Source organism: Carcharhinus amblyrhynchos, chromosome 10 (assembly GCF_965287045.1).
Source record: "Carcharhinus amblyrhynchos chromosome 10, sCarAmb.v2.hapA, whole genome shotgun sequence".
Classification (NCBI taxonomy): Eukaryota; Metazoa; Chordata; class Chondrichthyes; order Carcharhiniformes; family Carcharhinidae; genus Carcharhinus; species Carcharhinus amblyrhynchos.
Window position 1 is genome coordinate 27,501,127 of NC_137333.1, and position 22,651 is coordinate 27,523,777.

The 22,651-nt window shown below is 44.0% G+C and overlaps 1 protein-coding gene across 1 annotated transcript in view; it reads right to left on the bottom strand.

Annotated features, from left to right (window-relative positions):
• The window catches only part of abcc4 (ATP binding cassette subfamily C member 4 (PEL blood group)), a 411,789-nt gene that overhangs the window by 36,255 nt on the left and 352,883 nt on the right, over positions 1–22,651 (bottom strand). The window contains exon 27 of the mRNA XM_080198151.1: positions 1,079–1,168. Coding sequence (XP_080054277.1) covers positions 1,079–1,168 — 90 coding nt within the window. The remainder of the gene's footprint in view (positions 1–1,078; positions 1,169–22,651) is intronic.

Here is a 22,651-nt window from a genome sequence, read left to right on the forward strand (position 1 = left end):
GGCCTCCCTCTGAATCGCTTTTCCTGGGTCAACTCAATCTTTGCAAATGCCTCCCCAACACTTGTTCCAGATCCATTAGGCGAAATGGCTGCCAGGGAGCCAGCACCATACTTCTTGGAGGGAACCTAGACCAAACTCTTGGATGCTGTGCAGCAGAGGTGAATGTCCTCCATCCATGGTCACGCAGACATCCTTCCAGCAAGGTGACCACATCCACCTGGGAGGCTGTGGCAGTCTTAGTGAGTGCCAGCTCAGTACAGAAGAAGACAGGGCAGCAATGCCACAAGATGAATGATCCCCAGTCCAACGCCGTCATCTTAACATCATGACTTCTTCGTGTGGCCAGAGTAAGTGCGCATCCACTGGTCTCCCACTGGACCTCCTCATACATCCGTCACACCTCCAAGTTGATCTCTCACCTAAACACCTTGCGGGTTGCCAACACTTATCACAAGATCCTCTTGCCTCCCAATCTCCATGTTCCTCGCCATTAGCTGCTGTGTTCCTCACACTCCAGCTCCTTCTCAAGTCCCACATATGCCACAACACATCACCATCTAGACTGGCAGGAATCCCAACTACTATCTCCCCACCTGTCTCATTGCAGGACAAACTCCACCACAACAGCCATGAACAGATAAGAGGGAGCTAGAAATGAATGTGGTAATGGGGTGGAAGGGGCACAAGGAAGAGGTGGGCTAGTGATAGCGTAAGAATGAGCAACACTCCACTTCCTGGCTCCACATTGATGAATGTGTTTTTAAAAAATATTGCAGTAACATCCTGCAGAAGCTCCTTTAAGAGCCACTTGTTGTCCTGGTTTTCATGAATGGGGTCGGTGCATTACTCTGGATCAAAATGAATGTGTGCTTCTTGACAGCATTTTGAGGGTTGAGACCGTTTTGCACCCAAAACATAGACAATCTTCCAGATTTCTCTACAGAACAGATTGGTAGCACATTTAATAACTTGCATACTGCAAACATGTAAGAGTCAAGTCCATTTTAAAACAACTTATAAATATTTATAAAATCTGCTGTCTGTAAACTATATTATGGTTTTCCAGTTCTGCTCCTACCTCTTCCAATGCATTCCAAAGCGCTTCATCAGTGTGTTCATCAAATGGATCCAGGTTCTTCCTCATGGTACCAGTAAATAAAACAGGGTCCTGATTGCAAAGAAAAATTGTTTAGATTTTTGTACTTTCTACTCATGGAATCAAAAGGTATTTTCTCTGGTTTCTATAAAGCTCTCCAGTAAAATTAATTCGAATCTCAACTTTTCAGCTCCTGCACAGAAATTTAGCACACTGGTACAGCAGGTAATCAAGAAGGCTATTGGAATGTTGGCCCTTATTTCAAGTGGGATTGGAGTATGAGTAGGAAAGACTTAAGTTTAAGAAGTAGAGAGATGGTACAAGGTACTGGTGAGATCAAATCTGGAGTACTGTGAGTAAGGAAAGATATTTCATTGCAGACGGTTCAAAGAAGGTTCACTAGAATGATTCCTGCTATGATGGGACTGTCATATGAGGGATGGTTAAATAGGTTGGGCTTGACTCATTGGAATTCAGAAGAATGAGAGATGCTCAGAGGATACTTCCCCTCATGGGAGGGTCGAGGACCAGGGAGAATAGTCTTAGAATAAAGGCACCAATCAATTTAAGACTGAAATCAGGGGGAATTTTTTTATCAGAGGGTTGAGAGTCTTTGGAACTCCTTGCCATACAGAGCTTTGGGGGCAGAGTTACTGTGTATATTTAAGGCTGAGATAGGCAGATTTTTGATCAGTAAGGGATATGAGGGGAAGGGCAGGATAGTGGACATGAGGAATATTGGATCAACCATGAACCTATTGAATTGCAAAGCAGACTCAATGGGCCAAATGGCTACTCATATTCCTATTTATTGTGGCCTGAGGACTCTGCTCAGTCTAAACGAAAGATTACAAGAATGAATGGTGTTATCAACCTGAACCTTTAACTTTCTCTCTCTGCAGATGCTGCCTAAACTGTTGAGCATTCCCAACAGTTTCTACTTTGAATATAATAGTCGGTGCTTTTTGAAAATTAAAGCATATCATTAGGGCAGCACGGTGGCATAGTGGTTAGTACTGCTGCCTCATGGTGCCAGGGACCAGGTTCAATTCCAGCTTTGGGAGACTGTGTGGAGTTTGAACATTCTCCCTGCGTCTGTGTGAGTTTTGTCCGAGTGCTCTGGTTTCCTCCCACAGTCCAAAGATGTGCAGATTAGGTGGATTGGCCATGTAAATTGCCCCCTTACTATCCCAAGATGTGTAGGTTAAGGGGATTAGTGGGGTAAATATGTGGGGTTCCAGGGATAGGGCCTGGGTAAGATACTCTGTCAAAGAGTCGGTGCAGACTCAATGGGCCAAATGGCCTCTTTCTGCACTGCACTGATTACACCAGCACAAAAGAAAATTTATCCTTAGCCATGACTCACCAACTTCGGATGAATGTCAAAAGTTTTGTTTCTATGTAGTCTAATCAATGTGTAAATTGGAAAGGATTCTTTGAGAAAATTCTAATTTTCTTCAACAATATGTTAAATATCTAAATCAACACAGATTCAATTTGAATAAAAATAAAAAAAAATTTTAAATGAGTAGAGAATAGAATGACCATTACATAACAGAACACACAAAAAAATTAACCTACTTTATGAACAATGTGCGTGATTGATAAAAAAACTGATATCTATATGGATTGTGAATTTGGGGAAAATATATATAACCCTTGTGTACCAAAGAAAAGTAAACTAATATTCATGCAATAAACAAAACAAGTCATAAGCATGAATACTCTTTTCTGTTGTGCAATTTATTAGTTTAATGTAATTACCTTGTGTTACATTCTAATACAATAAAAAAAACTTTAATCATCTTATCAAGAGCTGTTTCACTGTACATGGCACTAACATTGTGCACTGCATGTTTTATAGTCTTGCGATACCAGATAAATATACAATTTCGATTGGATAAGGGTAAAGGGTAGTTAAAATATGAAATACATTTAGTCTCTAAGGCACACATTGATTTTGGGCAACTAAAATAATTACAAGAAATCTGTTGACAATTTTTGCATTATTAATCCAATAAAACTTGATATTTAACCCAAATTACTGTTACTATCTATGCCAATTCAAGTAATTCAAAATTTTGATGTCAATTGTGCAGAGGGTTTGAGGTGCATAAGTTAATTTGTTAATTAACTCTAGAGCAAAAGTTGTAAGTTAGTGCTCCTTGTTATACATGGGTGGCACAGTAGTTAGCACTGCTGCTTCACAGCTCTAGGGTCCCAGGTTCGATTCCTAGCTTGGGTCACTGTCTGTGTGGAGTTTGCACATTCTCCTTGTGTCTGTGTGGGTTTCCTCCAGGTACTCTGGTTTCCTCCCACAGTCCAAAGATGTGTGGGTTAGGTTGATTGGCCATGCTAAGAAATTGTCCCATAGTGTCTAGGGATGTGTAAGTTAGAGGGATTAGTGGGTATTACATGTAGGAATATAGGGGTAGGGCCTTGGTGGAATTGTGTTCGGCGCAGACTCAAACGGCCTCTTTCTGCACTGTAGATTTCTATGATTTATTTCCTTTAAATTAGTAAACAAAGGAAAATATTGCTCCTGCATGATCCGTGCAGCAGAGAGTTTCTTTCCTGATCTGATTTGTGTTGCACATATGAGTGAGATTTGTATGCCTGACCACTGAGCCATCATTAATGCTGGCAATATTTTCAGGCTCAGCCTTCGATAAACATTGAGGTAGATGGGGTAACAGGATGGGGTCCAGTGGGACTCTCACTTGAGAGCTCATCATTGAGCAGGGGGCTGCTGCTGCCACCCGTATCAATGACCAGACAGCTTCATATTAATTATAAAATTTTCAGACTTCAATGAATTGGAAAATTCTGATTTTAAACTGCTAATCCACTGTTGAAACTAAAGCATGACACGCGCCATATTCTTGTGGTCCTATGATCATTAGTACATATTTCAGTATGCTAGACACCTCTAGAACATTGGCATAAGTAGTTCCCAGCATTGCTAAGGCAATGATTATATAATTAGTTATTCTCACATTTAATGTTACCCATGTATTTATATCTGTGCCATTGACTGGAGTCAGAAGCACACAGATATTCAGCATTAACAGATTTCCACATATGTTGTATCCCTGATTACCTCAGCAGGTAAATGAAGAAATTTCTATTTAACAAACATTGATTTTTAGTTTAAAATGTGGGTACGGCATGGTGGCACAGTGATTAGCGCTGCTGCTTCACAGCGCCAGGGACCCGGGTTTAATTCTGGCTTTGGGTGACTGTGTGTGGTTAACACTTCTCCTGTGTTTATATGGGTTTCTTCTGGTTGCTCCTGTTTCCTCCCACACTTCAAAGCCAAAGATGTGCAGGTTAGGTTGATTGGCGATGCCAAAATTGCCCCTTAATGACAGGGTGTTAGCATTAGGGTTATAGGGATAAGGCCTGTGTCAAATTGTTGTTGGTGCAGGTTTGATGGGCCAAATGGCTTTCTTCTGCACTGTGGAGATTCCACAATTCTATGATAAAGCAGTAACGTATAGACAAGGCAGTAGTGTGGCCCCTTTAAGGTGGTTTTCTCTAAGGGTCCAGTGTTTGGGCTCAACCCTATGGAGTGCTGAGGTGGGAAGCTGAGCCAATTGAGCGTGAGGGTGCGTATCCTGGGCCAGGGGAGGATCTGCAGTAAGAGTCAGGGAGCATAAGTATACAGTTGTTGAGTTATTCTGTCGGACCCTGTTGTAAATTTAATTTATTGTTTGTTGGCAATAAAGCCTCTTGTTCTTTAGCTTTATTGAGTCACCCTTAATTTATTACAGAGAACAATTATGTTCTCAGGAATGTAATGATTGATTACACCTAAAACACTAGTAAAGTCATTAGAGTTAAAGGGCAAACTATATTTTCCATCATTACCGAATATGGAGTGCAATCTTAGAACAGTACAGCACAGTACAGGCCCTTTGGCCCTTGATGTTGTGCCGAGCTATGCCTGAAACCAAGATCAAGCTATCCCACTCCCTATCATTCTGGCGTGCTCCATGTGCCTATCCAATACCGCTTGAAAGTTCCTTAAGTGTCCGATTCCACTATCACAGCAGGCAATGCATCCCATACCCCAACCACTCTCTGAGTAAAGAATCTATCTCAAACATCCCTTCTATATCTCCTACCATGAACCTTAGTTATCCCCCCTAGTAACAGCTACATCCACCCAAGGAAATAGTCTCTGCACGTCCACTCTATCTATCCCCCTCATCATCTTATAAACCTCTATTAAGTCGCCTCATCCTCCTCCGCTCTAAAGGAGAAAGACCCAGCTCCCTCAACCTTTCCTCATAAAACCTACCCTCCGAACCAGGCAGCATCCTGGTAAATCTCCTCTGCACTCTCTCCAATGCTTCCACATCCTTCTTATAGTGAGGTGACCAGAACTGCACACAATATTCCAAATGTGGTAACACCAAGGTCCAGTATAGTTGCAGCATAACTCCATGCCTCTTAAACTCAAACCCCCTGTTAATAAACGCTAACACACTATAAGCCTTCTTCATGGCTCTATCTACTTGAGTAGCAACCTTTAGAGATCTGTCGATACAAACCCCTAAATCTCTCTATTCCTCCACATTTCTCATTTCGTTTATAATTGCACCAATTAGTTTATCAAAATCTTTCCTTTTCAAATCTATCACTTCATACTTTGATGTGTTGATTTCCATCAATCATGTATCTGCCCGTTTCATTAGTCTGTCTTTGGCTCTCTAGAGCTGGATAGAGAGTGCCTAAATCCATTTTACATATGACCTTTACTGCTATCAGATAGTGAGAAGACTTATTTCATCACTTTAGTTACAAAGACAAGAAAGCTGAATCTGGGTCTCAAGAGGTGAAAAGTAGGCCTACTGCAATCATCCAGTCCTTCACTTTCCTCCCACTGATTGATTATTTTGGGTTATTTCACTAATCTAAAATTCATCAATTTAAATTTTTACAGAAATATTGCTGCAGTGTTGCTTTTAACACAGTTCTCCAATATCGTGGCACGGTCGCACAATGGTTGGGTGGCACGGTAGCATGGTAGTCAGCACTGCTGCTTCACAGCTCTAGGGACCTGGGTTCGATTCCCGGCTCGTGTCTATGTGGAGTTTGCACATTCTCCTCGTGTCTGTGTGGGTTTCCTCCGGGTGCTCTGGTTTCCTCCCACAGTCCAAAGAGTGCGAGTTAGGTTGATTGGCCATGCTAAAATTACTCCTTAGTGTCCTGAGATGCGTAGGTTAGAGGGATTAGCAGGTAAATGTGTAGGGAAATGGGGGTAGAGCCTGAGTGAGATTGGGGTTGGTGCAGACTCGATGGGCCAAATGGCCTCTTTCTGCACTGTAGGGTTTCTATGATTCTATGATCGCATCGCAGTGCACATAGAACTTTTTAATAATAATCACCATACTTTGCTAACATCAGAAGCAAGAGAACTATAGGTGTGCACATTGTAGGTTAACAAATGACAGACCAGTTGGTCTCATTGAAGGGCAAAAACTGCTAGTTCAGAAAATGGTTTGCTATTTTTCAAGAATGTTTGCAAGATAACAGATCTAGAATGTATACGTACTTAATGCTTTTGATTTTATTATTATTTGTTTTATTTTAAGTTTCATTTGGACTTTGATAATTTAGCAAATGTTTCTAACAGCTTTTTGAATTACCCAGACACTAGAGTGTAGTTTTTACTTTCATAGCTTAAATAGGAATTGCATAATTTAAAATTATACTTCCTACTCGCTTGGCCAAGACGTTTACAAAATTAAACTCAGTTCAGGCTGGTACGTTCAATAATAACTCAAAATACTGAAACAAAATGTCATTTTGTACAAATGTCAGCCAGATTGCCAAAGCTCCTTTTTCCCTCCCTCTTTGGATTTTGTGTGGCTCATTACCATCCACATAGGCAGGGCTGTTTCAAATTTCCTTTTAATGGTAGGCTTTTGTGCTTCCAGTAGTTTACTGGAGGATTTGTGCACATTTGGCTGTTTTAGGTCAATGCACAGGGTGACACTATCTTGGCATTAAAAGACTGGCATTAAAGTTGCATAAAGTTTCAATAGCAAAAGGAGCAGGCCATTCATGTCCTCAAATCTGTTCCACCATTCAAATAGATCATATCTTAACTCCCATCTACCTGGGTTCTAATGCTTTCCTCAAAAAATCTGTCAATCTAAATTGTGAAACCTTCAATTGATTTAGCTCCAACAGCTTTTCGGGGGAGAGTTCAAGATTTTGATTCCCTTGTGCAAAGGTATCACTCCCAAATGTGGGAACATAGTGGCGGATTGGTAATGTCACTGGACTAGTTACCCAGACATTAGAACATAGAACACTACAGCGCAGAACAGGCCCTTCGGCCCACGATGTTGCGCCGACCAGTTAAAAAACATTGGTTTAAATCCTATCACGGTAAGTGGCGGAATTGAAATTAAAAGGCTTAGCTCTAATTTTAAGATCTGAGCTGGGCTCCCTCACCAGAAAAAAATGACTTTTCTCTATCCTATCAATTCCTTTAATCATCCTAAACACCTCAACTGAATCATCCCTTAATCTTCCACGTTCAGCAATACAAGCCAAGTCAATGCAACTTGTCCTCATCATTTTAACCTTTTTAGTTCAGGCATCTTTGTGGTGAATCTGCACTGTACATCCTTCAAGGATGTGCTTCCTGAAGTGTAGTGCCCAGAACTGGACACAGTCAGGTAGAATCAGAGCTTTATTACCAAGTTAAAAGTTTTGTTCACTGTTCATCTACTCTTGAATCAAATCACTCTTTCTCTCACTGAAAGGTGATTAGCAGATTTCACTTGCTCTCTGCTGTTGCTTTATGACAAAAGACTCAGTTAATAAAGCAGTTTAAATCCAAATTATCTTAGCACATTCTGCACAATCACAGCAAAATTACAGTTAATTATAGAATATAAACTTTAGATTTTATACTGTTACAGTAATTTCAGTTAACAGAGATGTGTCGATCCTTAATGATGGGCTCACAAAACGATTACTGTGATTCAGGCTTCAACCATACATACAGGGGGTGATCTTACCAGCTCGTCCCGCCGGTCGATCAGCAAGGCAATGGATTCGCGCTCAGTTTCTCACATCTCATGGTGATAATGGACCCATTCTGTGAGGATAATCAGCCTTGCTCCTGGAAAGGGCGCAAGGCTGACTTAAACATTTATGATCTAATTGTAATCTAATTAGTGAGTCCCGAATGCAAATGTCCAGGCTCACTTGCCTTAACAACCTCGAGTTGGTCTGTAAAATCTTGTCCGTAACTTCACTTTGAGAAATCTAGCAAAATTTTGAATGCAATTCATGCCCAGGTTGCCAACTGGTACCCAAATTGTATCTTAGAGATCAAAATGAAACAGCAAAAGAAGGATTATGACAAATAGAAGATTCAAATGCAGTAGACAATCAAGCTGGATTAGGGTCAACCTAAGAAATAAAAAGCAATGAGAGACAGAATGTGAATAGGAAAATAGGTCAGCCATTAACATAAAAGAGAATGCCAAAGTCTTTTATAATTATTTTGCTAAGCTGCTGTCATACTAGTATGAGTGATGTGGAGATGCCGGCGTTGGACTGGGGTAAACACACCTGGTGTTGTCAGACTTCATACTAGTATGAGTGCATTAATAGTGTTTCTGCACCTTGAAGGTTGCCAATGAAGTGCACCATGTTTGAAATGAATGTACCATGTGTAACTGCTGAAGGATGTGCTATTGAATTGTACAGCAGCCACATGCTCCTTAGGCTACTGCACCTACCAAAGATGATCCCATTGTTAGGGTTGAAGGTGACATAAACTTTCTTCATTATTATTCGATGCTGATGACCTCTCGATGCATGAAGAGACCTGCACTCATTACAACTTGTCTTCACCTTATTCCTCCTGGAATCGCGTAAGTATGAGATTGTCATGAACATATCTTCCATGTCGTGCCCATGCCATGGGCATGTTCATGTGGCTTGTATGACTCCTTGCCCTCTCATCCCCTTCAATGTTCTCCTCATTGAAATGTGTAGCTCCTCTATGTCTCCCTGTGAAAAAGCATCCCCTCTTTACTAGGCTGTGCTAGGATGCGCAGGATGCAGCAGACAATGATAAATGCAGAGTACCCTCTGTGATCAGTATTGGAGAACCCCACATGATCAATCCCAACCTCCAAAATATAATCATCTGCTATATCAAGGACCTTTGTGGCTGAATGTGCAGCACTGTATCTCTCTTTAGATGCTCTCTGTGGACGACGAACAGGCATCATTAGCCATGTCTTTACGTGGTATTCATCGAGGAGCCAGCCCTCTGAGTGCCAAGGGTGAGAGATCATAGGATTCCTACAGTGCAGGAGGTCATTTGGCCCATCAAGTCTGCACCGACCACAATCCCACCCAGGCCCTACTCTTGTAATCCCACATATTTATTCTTTTAATCCCCCTGTCACTAGGGTCTATTTAGCATGGCCAATCAACCTAACTTGCACATCTTTGGACTATGGGAGGAAACCAGAGCACTTGGAGGAAGCCCACGCAGACATAGGGAGAATGTGCAAACTCCACACAGACAGTGACCCGAAGCTGGAATTGAACCCAGGTCCCTGGCATTGTGAAGCAGCAGTGCTAACCATGCCATCCTTAAGGATGTGTGGCACCTGCAAATGACTCAAGATGCAAGAGTCATGTAAGCTCCCTGGGTACCTCACACAAACATGCTGGATCTGCTTTCTGTGATCACAAATTAGCTAAACATTCAGGATGTGAAACCCTTTCCTCTTAATGAATCTCTCAGGCTTCTGCCACAGAGCTCTCCAGGTGACATGTGTGCAGTCGATAGCATTCTTCATTTGCAGAAAGCCTGAGATTGCAGCAAATCTCACATAGCAGTTAGCTTGGCTTGCTTCATCTTTATGGAATGACACATAATGATAAGCTTCATTGAAAAAGGTGTTGATCAGCTCCCCTTATATATGTGTGTCACCATTTGTGACATTCTGCAGAAGTCCCCAACAGAGCCGTGCATGGATTTGTTGGCAAAAAGTTGACTGTGCCAGTAACCTTGAGAGCAACCAGCATCGGATGCCGTCCTGTCCATGTGATGCGAGATCTTCATGCAGAACATGGCAAATATGAGTTAACACATCCTTAGACATGTGAAAGTGTCTTTGGCACTCACTTTGGCTCATCTCTATGTATGAGCTGCGTCTCCTATAGACCCTTGAATGCACCAAACATCTTTGTGGATCTGCTGCTTCCTTGTCAGCATCTGGGTCTTCCTTGGGTCCCACTGGTTCTTGATCCTCAGGGTGATGGTCTTCCCAGAACTGTGCCAATTGACAACAGGCCTTTCTGCTCCGCAGTCGTATCAAAGCTATCAAAAAGGTTGCACTGTCTGCAATCTACAGTCTATACTCCTCATTTCTATGAGCAGATATAATTGAGCAGTTAAAGATAGTTCCCATTGATTCATCTTCCTCCAAATACAAGACAGCTATGCATTCTACATAGAACATAGAACATAGAACATTACAGCGCGGAACAGGCCCTTCGGCCCACAATGTTGCGCCGACCAGTCTTATTTTTAAAAAAAAACATTGACCCACTAATCTAAACCACTCCTTTTTCGTCCATAAACCTATCCACCAATCTCTTAAACGCCCCCAAACTAGGCGCATTTACAACTGCAGCAGGCAGGGCATTCCAGTCCCTCACCACCCTCTGGGTAAAGAACCTGCCCCTGACATCCGTCCTATAACTACCCCCCCTTAATTTAAAGCCATGCCCCCTCGTGCTAGATTTCTCCATCCGAGGAAACAGGCTATCACCATCCACCCTATCTAAACCTCTAATCATCTTATATGTTTCTATAAGATCCCCTCTTAGCCGCCTTCTTTCCAGTGAAAACAACCCCAAATCCCTCAGTCTCTCCTCATAGGACCTCCCCTGCATACCAGGCAACATCCTGGTAAACCTCCTCTGCACCCTCTCCAAAGCCTCCACATCCTTCCTGTAATGTGGGGACCAGAACTGCACACAGTACTCCAAGTGCGGCCGCACCAGAGTTGTGTACAGTTGCAACATGACGCTGCGACTCCTAAATTCAATCCCCCTACCAATAAACGCCAAGACACCGTATGCCTTCTTAACTACCTTATCTACTTGATTCCCAACTTTCAGGGATCTATGTACACATACACCTAGATCCCTCTGCTCCTCCACTCTATTCAAAGTCCTCCCGTTAGCCCTATACTCAACACATCTGTTATTCCTACCGAAATGGATTACCTCACACTTCTCCGCATTAAACTCCATCCGCCACCTCGCGGCCCAGCTCTGCAACCTGTCCAAGTCACCCTGCAAACTTCGACACCCTTCCTCACAATCTACCACACCTCCGACTTTGGTGTCATCAGCAAACTTACTAATCCACCCAACTATACCCTCATCCAGATCATTAATAAAGATTACGAACAGCAGTGGCCCCAAAACAGATCCCTGAGGCACACCACTCGTAACCGAACTCCATGATGAATAATTACCATCAACCACCACCCTCTGTCTCCTATCTGCTAACCAATTCCTGATCCAAGTACCTAAATTACCACCAATCCCATACATCTGCATTTTCTGCAGAAGCATACCATGGTGAACCTTATCAAACGCCTTACTAAAATCCATATATACCACATCTACTGCCTTACCCCTATCCACCTCTTTGGTCACCTTCTCAAAGAACTCAATAAGGTTAGTAAGGCACGACCTTCCCGCTACAAAACCATGCTGACTATCTCTAATCAATTCATTACTCTCCAAATAACTATAAATCCTATCCCTAATAATTCTTTCTAAAACCTTGCCCACTACAGAAGTAAGACTCACTGGTCTATAATTCCCAGGGAAGTCTCTGCTCCCCTTCTTAAACAATGGGACAACATTCGCTGTCCTCCAATCATCCGGTACTATACCAGAGACCAACGACGACCTGAAGATCAGAGCCAGTGGCTCTGCAATCACCTCTCTTGCCTCCCATAGAATCCTAGGGTAAATCCCGTCAGGACCAGGGGACTTATCTATTTTCAACCCTTCTAGAATATCCAACACATCCTCTGTATCAACTACAATACTTTCTATTTTACACCCCTTCACCCCAGTGACCTCCTCAGCTACATTCATATCGTCCTGTGTGAACACCGAAGAGAAATAATGGTTCAATGCCTCTCCAATCTCTTCCGGTTCCACACACAACTTCCCCCTACTGTCTGTAACTGGCCCTAATCTTGCCCTGACCAACCTTCTATTCTTGACATACCTATAGAACGCCTTAGGATTCTCCTTAATCCTATCAGCCAAAGTCATCTCATGCCCTCTTCTAGCCCTTCTTAACTCCCTCTTCAACTCCCTCCTAGCCAATCTAAAGCTTTCTACTGCACTACCCGAGCCCTCAAGCCTCATCCGAACATAAGCCTCCTTCTTCTTCCTAACCAACAAATCAACTTTTTTCGTGCACCACGGTTCCCTAGCCCTACCAATTCCTCCTTGCCTGACAGGGACATACCTATCACAGACCCACAGTAGCTGCTCCTTGAACAAACTCCACATTTCAGACGTTCCTAGTCCCTGTAATCTCCTAGTCCAACCAATGCTTCCTAATTCTCTCCTAATGGCCTCATAGTTACCCTTCCCCCAGCTAAAACTACTGACCCGAGGTTCATGCCTATCCCTTTCCATCACTAAGGTGAACGTAACCGAATTGTGGTCACTATCACCAAAAAGCACACCAACTTCCAAGTCTAGCACCTGGTCTGGCTCATTTCCCAGCACCAAGTCCAATATAGCCTCACCTCTAGTTGGCCTATCTACATATTGAGTTAAAAAACCTTCCTGCACACTTTGAACAAAAACTGACCCCTCTAACGAGCTAGAGCTATAGCTATTCCAATCAATGTTAGTAAAGTTAAAATCCCCCATAACAATTACCCTATTACTTTCACTCCTAACCAGGATCGTCTCTGCAATCCTTTCCTCAACCTCTCTAGAACTTTTTGGAGGTCTATAAAAGACTCCCAACAGGGTGACCTCTCCTCTCCTATTTCTAATTTCTGCCCATACTACCTCAACAGACAAATCCTCATTAAACTTCCTCTCTGACACTGTGATATAGTCCTTGACCAATAATGCTACTCCACCCCCCCTTCTACCTCCTTCTCTACTCCGACTAAAGCACTTGTACCCTGGCACCTGCAACATCCATTCCTGACCCTGCTCTATCCACGTCTCTGAAATGGCCACAACATCAAAGTCCCAGGTACTGGTCCACGCTGCAAGTTCATCCACCTTATTGCGAATACTCCTCGCGTTAAAGTATATACATTTCAAACCTCGCTCCGCCCCACCCTCACAATGCCGTGCAATGCCATCCTCTTCTATGCCCCCCTCACTTTCACCCCCTCTACCCAGGATCCCACCCCCCCTCTGAATCAGTTTAAACCACTCCGCATAGCCTTCACAAATTTACCCCCCAGGATATTTGTTCCCCTCTGGTTCAGATGTATACCATCACTCTTATAGAGATCCCATCTTCCCCAGAATGAGCCCCAATTGCTCAAGTAATTAAACCCCTCCCTCCTGCACCATCCCCTCAGCCACAAGTTCAAACTTTCCCTCTCCCTATTCCTCTCTAAACTATCCCGTGGCACAGGCAAGAGACCAGAGATAACCACTCTGTTTGACTTGGCCTTTAGTTTCCATCCCAACTCCATGAAACTCTGCTTAATATCCCGTTCCCTTAGCCTCCCTATGTCATGTGTCCCCACATGAATTATAACTTGGGGTTGATCACCCTCTCCCCTAAGAGTCTTGAATATCCTCTCTGACACATCCCGGACCCCAGCCCCTGGTAGGCAACACACCAGCCCTGAATCCCTACCCTTACTACCAACTCTCCTATCCGTCCCTTTAACTGTAGAGTCCCCAATCACGAGGCCCAATCTCTTGCATCCCCTAGACACCTGAGCTTTTACAATAGGCTCACCCCCAGAGTCCTGCTCCCTCTGGCTATCCCCAGTTGATGCTTCCTCAACTGTAGCCTCCAGGACCGAAAACCTATTTTGGAGGGGAACAGCCCCAGGGGATTCTCCTCCCACATGCTTCTTTCCCCTCCTCTTGACATTGACCCAAGACTGATTACTAGGAGTGACTATTTCCTTAAAACTCCTATCAATGTCTCTCTCAGCCTCACGAATTACGCGGAGCTCATCTAATACCACCTCCAGCTCCTTAACACGCTCCTCCAGAAGCTTCAATCTAAGACACTTCCTACAAGTAAAATCCCCTGAAACACTACTGGATTCCCTCACCACATACATCCCACAGGAGATGCAGCACACTGCTCGAACTGCCATCCCTGAAACAGGTAACAGCAAAAAAAAGTAAAAAATATAACAAAAAACTTCCCCACACTTATAATTAGGTTAGAGGAGGTGGGAGGGTGGGATTCTCTACTAGTGTAGAGAATCGGGTATCCTCTCTGGACTAATTTATAGGGTTAGGGGCTTGAAAAAAAAACTACAACTACCGGTCGACGCCCTAGTGACGACTTCCGGTTTCTAACTAATTTAAAAAAAACCGCCGAAAAAACTCGCAACTGAAACTAGAATTAAACAGTTAAGCAAAATAAACAGAAAAAAAAACGCACCTTTTTACTGCCTCCTTACTCGCTAAAATCGCTGCCTCTCGACTCTGCTCCAACGGAACAATGAGGCCGATTCGCAGTGGTGAGTGCTTTTAAACCCGAAAAAACTACAACTACCGGTCGACGCCCTAGTGACGACTTCCGGTTTCTAACTAATTTAAAAAAAACCGCCGAAAAAACTTGCAACTGAAACTAGAATTAAACAGTTAAGCAAAATAAACAGAAAAAAAAACGCACCTTTTTACTGCCTCCTTACTCGCTAAAATCGCTGCCTCTCGACTCTGCTCCAACGGAACAATGAGGCCGATTCGCAGTGGTGAGTGCTTTTAAACCCGAAAAAACTACAACTACCGGTCGACGCCCTAGTGACGACTTCCGGTTTCTAACTAATTTAAAAAAAACCGCCGAAAAAACTCGCAACTGAAACTAGAATTAAACAGTTAAGCAAAATAAACAGGTGGTGAATTTCCCTCAGTCTGCACATCGCATATCAAGATCACCCATTTCAGGATGATATAACCCAGGAGGACGGCTTGTGGCTGATCTGTTTCCTCAGATATGAATATGCATTCACAATGAGGGTGTTCATTAGGGTTAAAAGTCCCAAGTCCTTGGAGCCAGTCATCCTTGTATTGGTTATCCACCAGAGGCTTTTACAACAACCATGGATACCCAGTCTTCGCACTTCTGTTCTGACTGCAAGCATGGTGTCTTGAATGCCATAACTCATGCATTAAGTTGGAGGCTTGTAGGGCCCATGCAGCTTCTGTGCAGCAAATGGGGCATTGATTCTTGAAGCCTACATTCATTCTGACATGCCTCTGTAAGTATCAGGTGTCAATTAAGAAGAGACCTTTGACTTCAGTGCTCATTGTTCCATTCTCTCCATGGTTTGTGCAGGACAGTTATAGGGCTCCCCTTCAATCGGCCAGGATTTGTTGTGCTGAACTCCTCCCACATGCCCTGAGACCCCACCCAACTGATTTGCTTCTAGCTTGATTTTCAAACTGTGTCATTGGAAACTGAAGTCAAAAATGGTGCTGCTAACCTTCACGTAGGTGACTAGCTTCCAAAAGCAGCCCTTCCATCCTCCTCCATCATCAACGCCTCCTAATATTCCTTCCTCCAGCCTCCCGTTGGCCTTGAATCCATAATCAGGCATACAGATATTCCTGTCATGTCCTCCACCCCACATGAACTCTTTAATATTGATGTCCCCTACTACTTTGTTATCCTGATCCTTGATTTCTTGAGGTCACATGCAGCCTAACTTTCTGGAAGCCTACTCACCATAAGACCTAATAACTCTTATGACTTTTCAACTCCCGGCTTATAAGATGCAGATGCCTGCCCTGTATGAGATTGTCATTTAATTCACAGTTCCACGCTTCTAACCCCCAGGACCAAATTCCTTAGGTGACAGATGACACCTTGCACAAAATACTGTGAATGGCCATCATTGCCCAGAGAGGCTTTTCTCTGCCCAAGACCAAGACTTGTGTGCCATGTTGAGTCCTCTAACATGTCATGCACAGCCCCAGTTCAATATGACCCTGGCAGCATGTCCTCAGTCTCAGTTCAACCTCTTTAACCTCCTTGGACAGTCTTAAAACTCTTGCTCCAGGATAGTCTTTCACTACCTTACCCAGTTCCTTGACCACCTTCCACAAGTCCTGTCACCATCTTTTCCTTTCTGTCCAGTGTTCCATACCACCCTCCCAGTCTTGCCTCCATCTTCCCCCTGCCCTCCTGAGTTCCAACGCTGCCACTCCCTTTCTGCCTCCATCTTCCCCTTCCTCCTCAGAGCAATGGCTTGAGCAATCAGGGTCACACTTTATGGGTGAAATTTCATAGAATCGTGGAAACCCTACAGTACAGAAAGACACCATTCGGCCCATCGAGTCTGCAGCGACCACAATCCCACCCAGCCCTACCCCCATATCCCTACATATTTTACCCACTAATCCCTCTAACCTATGCATCTCAGGACACTTAACGGGCAATTTTAGCATGGCCAATCAACCTAACCCACACATCTTTGGACTGTGGGAGGAAACTTGAGCATCCGGAGGAAACCCACGCAGACACGAGGAAAATGTACAAACTCCACACAGACAGTGACCCAAGTGGGGAATCGAACTCAGGTCCATGGAGCTGTGAAGCAGCAGTGCTAACCACTGTGCTACAGTGTCACCCTTGGACAGTCTTAAAACTCTTGCTCCAGGATAGTAATCATAGGAACCCTACAGTACAGAAAGAGCCATTTGGCCCATCGGGTCTGCACCAGCCACAATCCCACCCAGGCCTTACCCCATATCTCTACATATTTACGCACTAACCTCTGCCTCTGAGGACACTAAGGGCAATTTTTTAACATAGCCAATCAACCTAACCCGCACATCTTTGAACTGTGGGAGGAGACCGGAGCACATGGAGGAAGCCCACGCAGGTACCATGCAGACACGAGGAGAATGTGTAAACTCCACACAGACAATGACCCAAGCCAGGAATCGAACCCAGATCGTTGGAGCTGTGAAGCAGCAGTGCTAACCACTGAGCTACTGTGCCGCCCCAAAAGATGTTAACTATTTAGCTGATCTGTGCCCCTCATTGCTTCATAGACCATGGTGGGATTTGAACCTGGGTCCGTGGATTACTAATCCTGTGACCATTTCGTTGGGCCACCATGAGGGGCTCTCGCTTCTGGTCGGAAGCGCCCGGGCGCGACCTACTCTGTGGACAGTGGCAGGTGGGGAGTTTGACTGGGTCGGTACAACTGTCACACCGTAACACAGGTGTCCTAAGCCGAGCTCAGGGAGGACAGAAACCTCCCATGGAGCAGAACGGCAAAAGCTCGCTTGATCCTGATTTTCAGAGTCTTTCACTACCTTACCCAGTTCATTGACCACCTCCCACAAGTCCTGTCACTGTCTTTTCTCTTCTGTCCAATTTTATACAATACTTGGCAGCTTCAGTCACCTGGTGCATTCTCCATGGCAACCCCTTTACCAATCAGAGTCTACCTGCCAACTAATCAGCACTCTTTCTTCTCATACCGTATAATTATTGTTTTTCCAATATCAGCTCTCTTGCAAGTGTCTTGCAAGTGACTGCAAGACAAAAAGCTTCAAAATGCCTCATTTTTTCAGCAATATATAAGTTGTGTACTACCAAATTATTATTTATGTTAAATATTTAGAAATCACTGGAAGCACTGTACACAATTCTTGGGCATCACATTTTAGGAAGGATGCATTAACTGAGGATGTACAGGAGATTTACTAGAATAGCATAAAGAAGGAGGGACCTTAGTTATGTAAAGAGTTGTTCTCCTTAGAGCAGAGAATACCAATAGATGTTCAAATTCATGAATAATTTTGACAAATTAACAAAGCCTAAACATTTTCCCGTGGTAAAATAGTGGACAGACGAAAGATTAACAAACATTACAAATAGGGGGTGCAATTTTTCAGGCCCACTGCAATGCTTGAGTAGGGTGGGGGGTGGGGGGGGGGGGGTGGTGGGGGGACCACTGTAGTGGAATTTGCAACCAGCACCCACCTGATCATGACTTTCACAGGACATTTTCTAAAACGTAATCAGCCTTGCGCCGGAAATCAGTGCAAAGCTGACTACCGTATTTAAATCTGAATTTCAATGTCATTAGCTATCCCAGGATGGTATCATCTGTGCTCAAAGAACAAAGGACAAAGAAAATTACAGCATCGGAACAGGCTCTTTGGCCCTCCAAGCCTGCATCGACGATGCTGTCCAACTGAACTAAAACTCCTTACCCTTCTGGGGACCATATCACTCTATTCCCATTCTATTCATGGATTTATCAAGGCAACCTTAAAAGTCACTACTGTATCTGCTTCCGCTACCTCCCCCAGCAATGAGTTCCAGGCACCCACCACTTTGAGTAAAAAATCTACCTCGTACATCTCCTTTGAACTTGGCCCCTTGCACCTTAAACCTATGCTTTCGAGTAATTGACTCTTCCACTCTGGGAAAAGGCTTCTTACTATCCACTCTGTCCATGCCTCTCACAACCTTGTAGACTTCTATCATGTTGCCCCTCAACCTCTGTCAAAGTTCTCAACAGTGGGGATTAAAGCTGGTCCCTATTAACAAGGACCATGTGTAATGGCCTCACTGGTGGGAACAGACAACACTGAGGTTCCTCCCAGAGGTCGTGGGTAGTGCCAGCCTGGCACACTGACATTGCCCACTGGGCACCCTGGCATGGGCAGTGCCAAGGCCAAGGCCTGAGGAGTGGGACCGATCATTGATGATGTGGGGAACCACTGCACACTTTGCATTAGGGTTCGTGGGCAAGAACAATCAGGGTTCACCTTGGGGACGGGGGAATGTTGGGGTTGGCCATGGGAGGCAGGGGGGGCATACTCTGTGGAGCACAGCATGCTGCAAATTCATTCAACTAAGTGTGCCCACTTATTGGGCATTTAGCTTTTTTATGGGAAAATCACCTCCAGAGGATGCAGATGGGCTTTTATCTATCGACCAGTATCTAAAATGTATATGCTCTTAGCCATTTAAGTACAAGCATGTTTAGTGCAAATGGGTATCAGCTAAAAAAAGTAGCCATCGGCCACAGAATATAGCTACTTAACAAACCACCAAATGATTTTTTTCATATGGGTCAACAAATAATCACTTCAGATATCCTGCCATCTGATAAGATACTTCCCAGCACAAAACGTCACACAATTTTAAAAAATTCAGACATTAGTGAAGGTACTTTTTCACCTGACATAACAGAAAAACTCACTTTAAACTTTTGACAAAATATTTTCTATGCTTTACAACACATTATCACAGGCTTATTGAATTATCAAACTCAACAGCTTTGAGGTTTGATAATTGAATAGAACTGAATCAATTCTCAAGCTTCTTGGAACAGCAATCAAACTACAATCTGAGCCAAACTGGCACACCCATCTCATTCTGTGCTTGTTTACCCACAAAGTATTTGGTTAAGCAAAGATCAACCAATCAAACCTTTAAATAATTAATGATTAACTAAAGGGAGGTCAGCTAATACAATAGTTGCTTTTACAGCATGCCACTGATAAGACTGTACTTGCCCTCTATTAGCACAGAAACGATCTGTATATCCAAGATTTGTGTATGGTCATAAGCAAGTCCTTGCCAATCTCGAGTGAATCATATAATAGTGATGTGTGCTTCTTTCCAATTAAATGTGATGAATCTTTACGTCAGTGCCTACATTATCTTAAAATTAAATTTTATTAATAGCAATTTCTAGGTAACAACTCAATTTTTTGAGAAGACACGCACAAGAGATCTATTAAATGTCAGTTAACAAATTCCAGGGAGGCAAAGGTACAAAGAGGAAAAGTGAAACTAAACTTATCTGGAGCATTTACTGAACATAAGTCTTCTTTTATAAGCAGGGAAACCTTACCTGTCAACCCCTGACACAAGGAAACCTGAACAGCCAAAATGAACTTGTTCATAATCCTCATAACATTGAAATTAAAAGTAACTTTAGATAAAAGAGCATTCAGACATGGGTTAGACAATGCAACTATATCTAGTACAAAAAATGATTCCTGTCTAAGTAGTGATTATAGAAAGGTATGGTGTCTTAGTTCATCCAGTGGAGTTTCCTGCACTAATCCCTAAAAGCAGCATTTAAAAAAAAAACGGGATCAGATTTGCAAAATGCGGAAATCACTTCAAATTGGTTTCTAAGACCAAAATCCTTAAATCAACTGTTCACCAGCAGCTGTTGGGAGAGGAAGACATTGTACACGGACAATAGAAAGAACTTAAGTCTATGTAAAATCCTCTTTAAATCCAAAAGGTCATGGACTCCAGTGAGTAGCACCATTGTACACAACTGAAGCACAGAGAAAATGCAGAAACAAAAGGAACACAGCATTAGGTTTAAATACTGGTGTGTGCAGTAACATTCCTGCATCGTAAGGGAGTGGAAAAATTTACTATTACTCGAGTCTAAAAATATTGAATATAAAATGTTTCATCTCACAAATTTCTTTCAACATTAGAAATACATCCTAAATCATAACACGTGGAAAACGTTAGTTTCTCTCATGTCTCAATTTATGGTTTTTAGCAAAACTTTAAAAAATACCTGTCTACCACCATAGTGCAGTGAACACTTGGTCCCCTCTCATCAAAACAAATTGAACATACATTTTTATAATATCTGTACAACACTTTACCTCCTGGACATCCCACAGTCATATCTCCCAGCTGGATACACAGGATAGCTATCAGAGAGTAGAATGTTGGCTGAATTTTTACAGTACAAATTACCAGTAGAAAAAGAATATGAAGACAAAATAGTGCTCAGTCTCAGCAATGTGCAGAGCTCAAATACAGGAGTCTCCTGGGATGCAACTTTTTCTAATTCTGCAATCTTGCACCCCACCCTCCCCCAACCACCCCCCTCCTTGGCCAAAAAAGATGTGTCCCCAACCCTTACAGCTACGTGGGCCAGGGTGGCAGTGTGCATTCAGAGTACAGGTAGAAGTCAGACTTGAGTTGCACCAGGGGTGGGATCTCAGTGTGCACAACAGCAAGTTGTCATTAACCTCCAGCCTTCAACCAAGACTCACAACCATTGCCAGCCCAGGCACATTAATAGGGCCGGATGTTTCTGGGGAATATGGTGGTGGGATGACAGGGTGATGTGGTGGTTTGAGGGCCCAGGTCATTTTGGAGGGGCAATAGTGGCCGCACCTGCTCCTGGAGTGCGGTGGATGTGTGTTGGTTGCACCCCCGTCACTGCACAGCACCAGCTAGGTGAAGCAGGCTGCAATCAAGGCGTCTCCTGCTGCCCTTCCCTGCCTGCCCTCTTTCTTCCTGCTCTTCATATGGCAGAATGTCCACCTCACCTCCTCGCCGTTCCTGCTCCAGCTGGTCTTCCGCTGCTAGGTGATGTTGTGCAGCAAACAATAACAATGCATGAAGCACGCACAGGGTTATACTGGAGGGCCCCCCCACAGCGATCCAAGAAGCGGAACCACATCTTCAGCAGACCAATGCACCGCTCAATGATGTACCAGGTGGCTGCATGGGCCTTGTTGTAACGGGTCTCCACCTCAGTCTTGGGCCTCCGTACAGGCATCATCAGCCGTGACCTTAGCGGGTAACTGTTGTCACCCAGTAGCCATCCCGGGAGCCTGGGTTGCTCTTCAAATAGCCCAGGGATGTCCGACTGCTGGATCACAAAGCTGTCATGGATGCTCCCTGGTCACAGACAATTTGGACGCTCAGGGAGTGGAACCCCTTCCTGTTGAAAAATTGTTGCAGCCTTGCATGTGTGTCCCTTCCATTGCACTCTGCATGTTTGGGATCCCAGCAACGGATGCAAAGCTGAGAGGTTGGGCCTCCTGCTTTGCACAGCCCACATCGAAATTAATGAACAGCCCTGCATGGGCATACAAGGCATCTGTGACCTGCTGCACACATCTGTGCATGGATGCCTGGGAGATCCCAGCTAGGTCTCCACTGGGTACCTGGAATGATCCGGAGGCATCAAACTTGAGGGCAGCCGTCACCTTCATGTCCATAGGGAGCGGGTGGCCGCCCCTCCCCTCAGGTGCCAGGTATGAGAGCACTTCACAAATGTGTCACACTGTTGTCTTGGACAGGCGACGGCACATCTCCTCCGAGAGGGTCCCAAAGAACAAAGAAGAACAAAGAACAAAGAACAACCCACCACGGGAAACAGGCCCTTCGGCCCAACGAGCCCGCGCCGCGTCCCGCAGGAATTGTGGGGCCTGTACCTCCTTGCTCTCAGCACCCTCTGCCTTCTGTGCACCTTCTTGCCCACCCATCTCCTGGCCCTC